The 11,810-nt window shown below is 37.7% G+C and overlaps 1 protein-coding gene across 1 annotated transcript in view; it reads left to right on the forward strand.

The window, feature by feature from the left end:
* Nucleotides 1-11,503, forward strand: part of Tnip3 (TNFAIP3 interacting protein 3) — a 112,435-nt gene extending 100,932 nt beyond the window's left edge. Inside the window, exon 14 of the mRNA XM_010610982.2 lies at nucleotides 10,730-11,503. Within this exon, the coding sequence (XP_010609284.2) occupies nucleotides 10,730-10,758 (29 nt within the window). The 3' untranslated portion in view covers nucleotides 10,759-11,503. The remainder of the gene's footprint in view (nucleotides 1-10,729) is intronic.
* Nucleotides 11,504-11,810: the final 307 nt, after the last annotated feature.

Genomic DNA, 11,810 nt, shown 5'->3' on the forward strand with positions numbered 1-11,810 from the left:
CCTTGTCCCCACCCTCCCTTCACCCCCTCCTCCCCTCCCCTCCTTCAAACACTTCAATTCTATTTTTACAGTTTCTCATTTTTTTTCCTTTTCCTTTATTCCCCATTCCTTATCCTTCTCACTGTCCCTACACCTTTGGTCCTTTTCTTCCTATTTGCTAGTTGTCCCATTAGGATCTTGAGTTCTATTTTAGTTTTTCACACCAGAGATACTATTCGGTATTTGCATATGTGTGACTTATTTATTTCACTTAGGAGTATATCCGCAAAATGTACCCATTTACCTATAAATGAATCTACTTTCTCATTCTTTATGGCTGAGTAGTATTCCATTTTATAGAAAAACCACATCTTCTTTATCCAGTTTCCAATTGATGGGCAAAGGGGCTGTTTCCAAGTTTTAGCATTTACTAACTGTGCCTCTATAAACATGGGTGAGCATATATCACTGTGGTATGATTCTTTTAATTCTTTTGGAAAGATACCCAGTAGAGGGATAGCTGGGTCAAATGGAGCCTCTAGTCCTAGTTCTTTGAGGTATCTCCATATTGATTTCCACTTCTGACTCAAAAAGTCCTCAGCTCTGAATTCCGGTCTGTATATTATGAGCCTAATAAGCCTTTGGAGTAAAAATTAGCAGGATAAACTCTGAAAAGCAGGCTACTTGAATTATACAATTGATGCTTTCTTACTTATCCTACATATGGTAACACTTTAGTGTATTTAAAAAAATGTAAATACATTACTAGGAAATAAGGCATCATAATTGCCTTTCAAATTAATTTCCAATTTATGTAAAATTTAATCCTAATATATTATTCACACATTGATACATAAAGAATGACAAACTATAAAATGAAATGAAAAATAAAAGGATAATGTCAAAAAAAATTAACAAGTACTGCTCCACTATCTTCTTGTGTATGGAGTTGTCCAGGGTTAGCTGTTATTCATCTATTCCTCTCTGGATCAAGTGATTCTTTTTTTTATCCTAGAGATTTGATCAAGAAGTTTTTTATATTATGATTATTATCATTAAAATCTTATTTTTAAAATGAGTGTGTTTGAGGAATTAGTTTTAATTTATTCTGGATAAATTCAATTCTGGATCAGGGTGCACTTTTGATTTATGTGCTTTTATCCTTTGCCAGTGTTTTTAGCACTATTGTTATTTTAGTTGGATGTTTCTAGGGCTTCTGTCTAGATTAGTCTGCCCTTGTTTCCTGCCAGAGTCCATTTGGTGCATCCAACCCATTCGCGGGGCTGGGCTTCACCATTGTCTGTGCAGTCAGAGCATGTGCTACCACCTGCCTGATGCGTGTGGTTCCTTTCTAGTTCCTTTTAATTTCCATTACCTTCTAGCCTGTGACAGCCTCTTGAAGTGAATGAATCCTTCTGTGTCATTGGGGGATATGTGATGTTGTACGCTTTCCTGTGCTTGGACTTATCTTTTATCATGTGTATCGTATCTAAACTTACTAATGAAAAAGTACTCTTTATATTCCCTCCTGCAGAGGATTTGGAATAATATCTGATTCTTTTGTGTGTGTTAACCCTACTTATGTTCTTTTATGTCAATGTGACTTAAAATCTTACCACATTGGGAAAAGCTTGCAAATTTGCCACTTTACGTGAAAAGATATCAGAAGTTCTATAGTAAAAGCTGAACATGACAAAAAAACATTTCTTACATTATTATTTCTTACAAAAAAATTTTCTCCAATATTTCATGTTTATCTCCCACCAAGAGCATTCAGAAAATATGCCTTAGAGAAATCTCTTTATCCATAGCAGAAAAACAGGAACTGAATGTCAACCAACTCTGAATACTGCATATTTGACATTAATGTCAAATTTTTGTGGTCATTTTTTAGTTATAAAAACTGGGGTTCACTAATATGCTTCCTTATTCATGTTCATAGTTAGTATAATCAACCCTGAAGTCTAAATTCTGTAACTCTTTATATAATTTTGTTTCAGTCATTTTTTACTTTTTTTTTTTTTTTTTTTTTTTTGGTACCAGGGATTGAACTTGGGACCTTACACTTATGAGGCAGATGGTGGAACCTCTGAGCTAAATCCCTGACCCATTAATTCCATTTTTATTTGATTAAAGTGGATGTTTTGTGGGATTAAACATAAAAGTTTTTTAAACTCTCTTAACAACTTCTGTTGATTAAAACAAAAACTTGCTTTTGCCTGATTATTTTTCATTTAATGTTTCATGAGAAAGACAAATTTCTGTCATATGGTTAGAGGCTTATAGAACTAGGAATAACTTGAAAATATTTCAAAGTCTAGTTGTTCTTTTAGAAAAAAATGTAACATAAAATGTCGGTATGACATTTGGCATTGTCATATTTTGCCAAATTTGACTGATGATCTGTGTTTTGCATAAGGAGGATGATACTTCAGAGACATAGGCAGACCAAGGACTGCATTGGGAATTTAAAAAGCTGCAGTCTCCCCTGCCTCAGTGAATCCTCTGAATCCAGCTGCTAATCATTTCTACAGACAATGGGAAACGTGGGAAGTGTGTGTTTCTCTTGCATCAGCCATTGCTGTACACAGTACAATTTTCTGCAAATGAAGGAAACTTCCAACACCTGACATTAACAAACAGTAATATCCAAAATTGATGACTGACCAAGGTAAGAGTTAGAATATATGTAAATTGACTAATTGTCCAAAGGTGTACTAATTTACAGAAAATTTTGAAAACATCAGGAATTTTGCCTATCATGGAGGAGCTATTCTATATTTAAACTAACATTCTGATTCAGAATAACTGAAAGCTGATAATGCTAGAAAGTAATTTTGCTAAAGAAGCACAGCACTATCCATTGATTGTAAAATCAAAATTTATTTGGTGCTGTTCTTACACAAATTCCATTTCATATGGCTTATTTATTAAGAATCTATTAAAATATAAATTATAAAATATATGTCAATAAACACATCAGAAAAATATGGAAATTACACATGAGTTTTGGTGCTTAATTCCACTGTAGACTTTTCCAAGTTTGCTTCATTAAAATATTTTCAAACGGCCTTTGGATTTGTGTGGAACAATGGTAGACTGCAATATCACACGTGGTCAGTAGGTGTCACCACTTAATATCATTTACCAGAATGTGGAAATTGTTTAGTTCCCTGTAAACTACTCAGTAATATTTTAAAATCAGTTCCATAAGTGTGATTTTGTTTAAAATAGAGATGATTTTAATTAAGAATCTAGAAAAAGTTAAATTCTGTAGATAAATGCTGTAAAAAAGGCTATATGAAAATCAGTGAAATAAAAATGGACAATGGATTCATTCTTCAGAAAGACATCCATCATTTTTTCTCAAGTTAGAAACACCAGACTGCCTTTTGTAATAGATTATACCTTATTCTACTTTGCAAAAACTTTAAGGAAGAAAGTATGCTTGTTCCCCAACTTATTAAAATAATTTTGTCCTTCTGAAAGAAAGTACTACAGGCAAAGAGTTACAGTGGAAAACAGAGTTTTGCATGAATCTCACCTCCACCACTCCCCAGCTGCACAATCTAAATTTTACTCAAACTTTTTTTTAAGTTTCAGAATCCTCATACTAGAGTTTTTGAACAAATTAGGAATGTATGGAAATTGCTTGACACAAAGTAGGCACTTACATATAACAGTTATTAGCAGTAGTCATGTTTCAGCAAAGTCTCAGAAATGGCATTACCACCATAGTATAAATATGGTGGTATTTTATATAGTTATTAGTAGCAATAGTAGATTTAATGTTAATTTGTTTCATATACTTTGAATCTAACATTTAAAGTGTCAAGAGATTTCCATATCAAATAAAATTCTATTTGTATATGCTCTACTCAGAAACTAAATATATTTAGATTAGGTAACTTGGTTGCAGAACTTGAGGATACAATGACTATTTAGATGCCTGAATAAATGGAACTGAAGCACCAGGCCTCCCCAGATCCGTGCCTGTGCTTCTGCTCCCAGGACACCTGATCTAAGCACCTCTGCATTAACTTGGATTAAAGGTCAGACAGTAGAAGGAGTTTTAAAAATGATACCCCCAAGGCAGACAGCTTCAGCCTAGAGTTGTTCACAGACTTGGAAAAAGTAGGAAACAAAATCACCTGCAAAGGTGATATCCTGTCCTAAGGCTACCTCAGAAACTCCTTAGCAGGTTTAGACCAGATGCTAAATATGACACAAATCACAACTGCAACCAGCAAAGCAAGTCCTGAATAAAGGCTGGCAAACTGAAATGTAGCATCAGTGAAGCCCTGCTGGGCACAGATAGGTGTGTTGCTGTTACCGTGGGCTGAGATCCTTACTTTCTTGGCTCATGGTTCTGGAAATTGGAAGTCCAAGAGATCTACCAGTTAGGAGTTTGCTAAAGGCTTTCAGAAATCTGTTCTATCTTTCCTAGCTTCTAGAGGTTTGCTGGTCATCTTTGACATTCCTTGGCTTAGAGAAACATCATTCTGATCTCCAACATATCTGAATTTCTCCTTTCATAAGGACTCCAGTCATGTTAGCTCAAGGTATCTGTCAATCTCCTGGATGACTTTATTCTAATATAACAAATGACATCTGCAATGGCCCTGGATCCAAAGGTTACACTATGAGATCCTGAGATTGTTAGTCAGCTTTCTGTCACTGTGATGAAATACCTGAGTAGCCGAACACGAGGAAAGATTCATTTTGGCTCATAAGTTCAGTCCATGATTGCTTAGCCCCGTAGCTATGGGCCTGAGGTGAGACAGAATATCATGGTGGGAAGCACACAGAACAGCAGAGTTGCTCACCTTGTGATAGCCAGGAAAGAAAAGGAGAAGCCAAGGTCCCTCTTCAAGGGCACATTCCAGTGACCTCACTTCCATCCACGAGGCCTCACCTCCAAAAAGTTACACCTCCTCCCAGTGATGCCACAGGTGCATGATCAAGCCTTTAGCATATGGGTTTTAGGAGATATTCTTGAGCCAAACCCTAATAGAGAGTTAAGACTTTAATTTTGATTTTGAGGAGACACAAGCCAATCCATAATAGTCCTTTGTGTCTTAAAAGTACCCTGGTGAATGTTAAAGGGAGGAGCGTTTTGATGGCAGGCTTCCCAACTGGGACTGCTGTCCTTTCCAACAGAAGTCCTACTGAGAAGGAAGGTGAATCAGAGTGGCAGAGGACATATGGAGCAGAGTGTGCTCCTAAGGCTGGGCACAGTCTTTTTAGGCCAGTCTATGACAGACAGTTCACCATGCTGTAAAAAATCTATTACAGACCACATGGCAAGACGATGTACTCTTGACATCCTGAATTTTACCATTTCTGTTTCTAAATATTTCCTTTGAAGGTCTTTTTGGATGCCTTTAGCAATGTTTTTAAAATGAATCATTAAGATTACTGTGTTTAACGTGAGATTTTGTGTGTGAAGTATGAAAAAAAGCTGTATGTATGCTTCTACAGAACTTTCGGTTGCAGTAAGTTTTGTTTAAGAAGAGTGTGGTTCGGGACTGGGGATGTAGCTCAGTGATACAGGACTTACCTATCATAAGTTCAGAGACAGACAGACAGACAGATGCAGAGAGAGACAAATACAGAGAAAGAGATTGATTTTTGTTGTTTTTATTCTTTTCAGAATTTTCTTATTGAAAGACCTTGCTTCTGAACTAAAAGCTCTGAACTTTCTTATCGTTCTTAACTAGTGTTCTAGTGGTCGTAGTGACAATGGCAAGTTATTCTTTTACAGGTCTGTAGGCACTTATATTTGACTAGAGCCAGGTTAGTAGTGATACCTGCATCTTGAGATGTACTCTACCTGGGCAATGAATGATGTCATGTCTGCTATGACTCAGTATGCATCTTTAGCAAAATAAAATTCCCAAGACCAACAAAACAAATATTGAAGGTTGTTCAACAACTTAAATGAGCAAACTTGACAATAGGTTTCTCAAATAAACTCATTGAAATAGAAGTAGAAAGGAAATGCCCTGGATGATTGGACACAATACTACCAAAACCAAGACCACTGGGACCTTACAACTGAATCTGCATCAGATCACAAAATGTCTGATACTGACAGAGAGAAAAGCTACTTTATAAATGCCAAATATAATGCAGAAATTCTTATTTTAAAAAATTGAAGAGTCAATACATTCTTAAGGTTGATAATAGATATTCTGAAAAGTCAGCTGTGTTGCTTTGATGCACTAAACAAAAATTTTAAGATATCTCTTCAAAGCAACAAAAATCCTGAGGTAGTAAGGATGGACTCTGCCAATCTCTACCACTGTTTGTGTCATTTCTGTCCCCCACAGAACTTTTATCCTGCAGCTTTTTGCCAAATTTAATATTGTTGGTTCTGCAGCTTAAGATACTTGATCTAAAAAGGAGAAGTAAAATCTATGCATGATTTCCTCAAACTTTATGCATGAGAATAATCCTGCAATAATGACTACCCAGACTAAATATGATATTTTCCTTGGACTCATTGATGAACACACTCTCTGCAGGTAAAGTAGCAGGGAATAAGCTGAGGGACCAGGCAATCCTCCATGTTTGAAAAGCCCTCAATATTCAGGTACAGAGAACATAAGTTGTTGAGCTCAAAAAGTGCTTTAAAGACCACTATCTGCTTGACTAAAGAGACTAGTATCTTTCCTGGTCGGTTCATCTGGGTTTTGTGGTTACTTCTAACCCATATGCAGAGTACAGAATGTCACCATCAAAATACTGACATCATGGGAAGAGGGCTAATTGAGGTCCCTTTGTGTGTACAATTAAATAATGCTCTACATTGGTCTTAGCCTTTTGCATTTATATGGGCACATTCAAGACACTCACAAGGCACAAGCATAGCATGCAACTGGAAGGTGAACAAGCAGATTTTTCTTCTCCCAGTAAGACAGAGCCATACTAAAGAGTGTTATGGAGACTATGCCATATTGATCTCAGCTAGTCTTTATTTTGCCATCTGGCTCCTTTTCTAGGGATATCCCTAACTAACCCATCAGGGCCTTCTCCCCCATACATCAGTTCATGTAGAAACAACAAAGGATGTCGATTGTGCTAGTTTTCTGTGTAAGCCCCCATACCAGGCTTGTTAGCAGAAGCCTCCTCCTTCACCCAGCCTGGCTGGCCTCCCTTCGCAGTCAGGAGTCTTCATTTAAGTCTCTTTTAATGAGAGGAGCTGAGAGCTAACTCAATAGTCCCAACCTTGCTCTTAAAGGAACCAAGCTCCACCCTCTCTCCACAGCTACTTCCAACAGCATTCCTAATAAGACTGTAATGTTTTCCTGTGGCCCTTATTCAGTGTCCACATGATTTTATTTTCAGACCCAACGGTGTTCTACCAAATTTATCCCATTTAAAATAAGACACCATCATCTACTGGTTTCTCAAATTAGCTTGCAAACTGAAGATTACATGTGAATATATCACTCTATGAATAATACAGAGTAATAAAAAACTTGGACATTCACAGATAATACTGGAAACCCCCTGACTAATATGAGTATACTCCATTGAAGTCCTGAATCATTTATCATATCATTGGGTGAAACCTATTTACTGAAAATGTATGTTCAGAAGTCAAAGAAGGGAAAAGGGGCACATGAGCAATTTCCATTTCCAATTATGTCAAAGATTTATTTGGTACCAGATAAACACTTAATCAAGAAGGGCTGAGATAATTGTTTAAATAATGCATGGGTGAGAGGTAACTTGCTGCATCTCAGTGGTTGTTCTTTTGACTTGAGAAAAGTCCATGTGGATTCCCAGACCTGCTTCTGGACAACACCAGGGCCTCTATTCTTTCTATTCTTTTTTGCCCCTATTTCCAACTGAGAGTGTTCTTCAAATGCAGAGTGGCATGTTCAAAGACATAAGTAGCACAGATTTTGCTCTGATTCATGACTAGAGTGTGTATGTGTCCTCAAATTTATCTCTAAGGAATCTGCTTATCTTGTTAAGATTTAACAGAAAACTCAGACTTGTCTATGTTTCTCACATCTTCCATTTGTTTGGCCTCACCCAATCATCTTGGCCTGACATGATCAACCTTCTTCCATTGAGGGGAGTTTCTGAAACACTGCTGTTTTGCACCTGCCAGTTAGTGTATGAGATCTTTGTTGAGCAAAACTGTCAATCTTTGAGCAGGAGGGAAGGGCACACATTAGCTCAGGGGCTGTGCCACTATGTTTTGTGTGTCCAAAACCTTGATTTACCATTTAAAAACTGATTTCCTCATTGTAAGAAAAGACACAGCATTGCCATCATATAGGAATTTCTTAGAAATTAAAATGCAGACTACTTCCCCAGAATTTGAATCAGAAACTCAAGCAGGAGATTTACTGTGTTTAGCATTGCCTCCAAGGCTGTATGGCACACTGAAAGTTATTTAGCAGAGGACTAGACTTGACTTGCACTTTAATTGGATAACAGAGGTCAAGACTTTGTTATACTACTCAAAATCTTAATAAAGCACTACAGTGATCACTAAATAATCTCTGTATTGTTTTAATCACAGTTCAAAACATACTATCATCAATGTAAAATATATTAATTATTCTTTTTAAAATCTTTTCTCTTTACTACAGAAAGGCTGAAATGTCAGTATTTTCTTGTTCACATTTAAATTCCTTTTAACATTTTAATCAGATTCTCTAAAAGGAAACCCTGCTAAAGAGAGTAAATGATTATAGAGCAAGAAATCAATGAAAACACCATAGATGTAATACAATAAGCATTGCTCCCATGAAATAACCAACAGGCTGTGCTTGCTTTAAATATGTTAAAAATAAGAATTTTAATCCATAAGATTTTTCTGTGTATACATGGGCGTGTGTGTGTGTGTGTGTGTGTGTGTCTGTCTGTCTGTCTGTCTGTCTGTCTGGGAATCAAACCCAATACCTTACCCACACTGGGCAAGAGCTCTACCATTGAGCTGCATTCTTAGTCAAAGTGTTTCTTTTTCTTCATTACCAAAGCTAAAGCTCTTGTTCAGAATGTTATTCTGTCCTAGGACACTGCAGCCTTCCTTAATCAGCTTTCTTCTCAAGCATACATTTTTTTAATCCTCTTAGATAGACTCTAAATATAGACACTCAAATAATATTTTCTGCTACTATCTACTGACTCAACATGATGGCAGTTTCTTTTCATCTTTCACATTAATCCCCAAGTACTTTTCTGGAGCACTCATCACCTTCAGTCATCTTTATGAGGCCTCTGGACCCATGTGGTCTTTTCCTTCATTCCCTATCTTCTACCCAAGCCATTATTTTATTAGTGTTTGCATCCCATATTTTGAGTCCCTTACTTTTGCTCTTTCTGGCATCTATTTAATACCTGTTAGCATCAGAGGGTTTATAAATAAGCAAGCCGAGGAGCTCTTCACTGTGCCAGGATGAGCTAAGGACCATCCCCTCCATTGTAAATGGAAAAGTTAACTCTATCTGTAGAAAACTATCAAAGTCGCTGTGTTGAAGAAGCTGGCTGGTGCAGAGCCACACCCCTACCATCACTTGTCTATCATGAACATATTGAACCATCTCCAGTTGTTCACCGATCCCCCTTGTATGTGTCTTCTAATCTTCGCTATACTTGGAGACTTTGTGCAAGTAACAAGGTCCCTCTTGACAGACCAGGGATAGAAAGACACAGCAGTAGAGCAATTTCACAAAATATGCCCTCTGGGTAGACCATATAAGTAGGTGGCCCTTCCTTAAACAGATGTATCCCTCAATGTTTGACAGGGGCAGTCTGGGCTGAATTTCAAGCCCCATTTGCACACCACAACCGGGCCTGATGCTACTGTCTCATGCCAAAGCTGCATAACTTGATCCATGGGGGTGCTGGATTCCACCCCTAATTATTTGCTGATCTGTCTAAAGAAGTGGACAGCAAGCAGTAGTCTGTTTAATCAAATCCTCCTGATGATTCTGGTACCTTCTAGAAGACCATCTGGTACATAATAATAGGTCCTCAGTAAATGTTTGCTGATTGCTGGGCAGGCGGCAGCACCACTGAGCCAAATCCTTGGCCCTTGTTTTGTTTTTTGAAACAGGGTCTTACTATGTAGTTGAGACTGACCTGGAACTCACTTTGTAGCCCAGGCTGGTCTCAAACTCATGGCAATCCTTCTGCCTCAGCCTTGCGTGTGCTGGGATTTCAGGCATGTTCCACCACTCCTGGCTAAATAAATTTCTTTACATACCTCAAACATCCTCTCCTTGCAAACAGCTTTTTCCCAGCCTCCTTCTTTGTGGGCTGTGGCCCCTCGGTGTCCTGACAGGATTCCATGTTACTGTGCAGTGAGATTAATATATGGCATGAAATCATTAAGTTTCCCATTTCTCTCCATGACTTATACTATACCTCTTTAGCATGGCCTTCAGACTTTTAGTTCCCAGCACAATGCTTAGCAATAGAACTTCAATTCACATGGAAGGAAGTAAAGAAGGAATACAGGCAAGCAAGCAAGGAGGAAAAGAAGAGGGAAGTCACTGCCTGGCCTTGGCAGCTGCCTAAAGGACTGTGGACTACTTTCCTTTGTACAAAATTCAAATTACTTCAAATGCCCATGCTCAGAAAAGACAGCTTATTATTTATTTTAAGTAATGTGCTCTTTCTTTTTCTTTGGATGTTTTGCATTCTCATGGTTTAATTTAAAAATTTATTAAAATATTTCAACCACTTGTGATTTTTCAAGGGCTGTGTTTGTGTTTGTTTCTAGGTCTACATATAAACAAGATCAGAGATTAAACCCATCCAGATCCTAAAGATGCTAGAAATTTGGCTTTATGTGAATGAAGCTCCAAGATGGCTAAGATGGCGATGCAAAATAGTCCAGGCACCTTCATCTCTAGGCAACTGCTACTCAACTCACCCCAAAGAACATATTTATCGTAGTTATAGGCCTTCATTTCCTGTTTTGTGTTCTTCAACACAGCAGCTAAAGGATGAGCTCTTAAATCTATGAAACTATTCTACCATCAAATAAGGAAACAAGTTTCACATGGTGCTTCGATTTTCTAGGGTGTATTTTAAAATTACCACAGGCTGGGAGGTATAACCACAGAAATTAATTTTCTCACAGACTAGAAGTCTGGGGCCAAGGGGATGACAACATTTGATCCTTTCAAGGATACCCTCCTCGATGTGAGTTCTCACTGTGTCCTCAGCGGCCCCTTCTGTGTGAACACATCCCTCGTGTTTTGTGGAAGCTTCCTCTTCAAGTTTCTTCTAATCCTGTTAGAATAGAGCTCACTCTAATGCCTCAGTGACCTGAATGATTTCTTCAAACCCCTTATCTCAAATATAGTCCCATTCTGAGGTACTAGGGGTTAGGGCTTTGGCATATGATTTGGGGGTGGAGTAGGGGCACTGTTTAAGCCCTAGAATGTCAAAAAGCAAAAGAACAAATCTGTGGTTTCTGAGGCAAATTGGCAACAGGTTCAGTCGTTATTAATATTTTAACACTCAAGTACTCTTTCCCAGATAGGCTGATCCACACTTCGTCTATGTGCCCTTCCTTGATTCTCTACCTCTAAATTTGGCTGAATCCTTGGATTCCAATCCAGTCATATTTATACCCAGGATCTGTCCTGCTAATTGGATGTAAGATCCCATGGTACAGTGCTTCTGATTTTACCCAGTATCTTGGACCATTTCTCAAATATCTCACTTTCAATAAAGCTATTTTCTTTTTCTTTTTAGCTGTACATGTTTGCAGTAAATGACTACATTCATTGTCAGGATTTGGTACTTATACATATACTATATCTCAATTCATGTACATGTACATGGCACAGTAC

Source organism: Fukomys damarensis, unplaced genomic scaffold (assembly GCF_012274545.1).
Source record: "Fukomys damarensis isolate Sample0158 unplaced genomic scaffold, DMR_v1.0_HiC HiC_scaffold_38, whole genome shotgun sequence".
Taxonomy (NCBI): domain Eukaryota; kingdom Metazoa; phylum Chordata; class Mammalia; order Rodentia; family Bathyergidae; genus Fukomys; species Fukomys damarensis.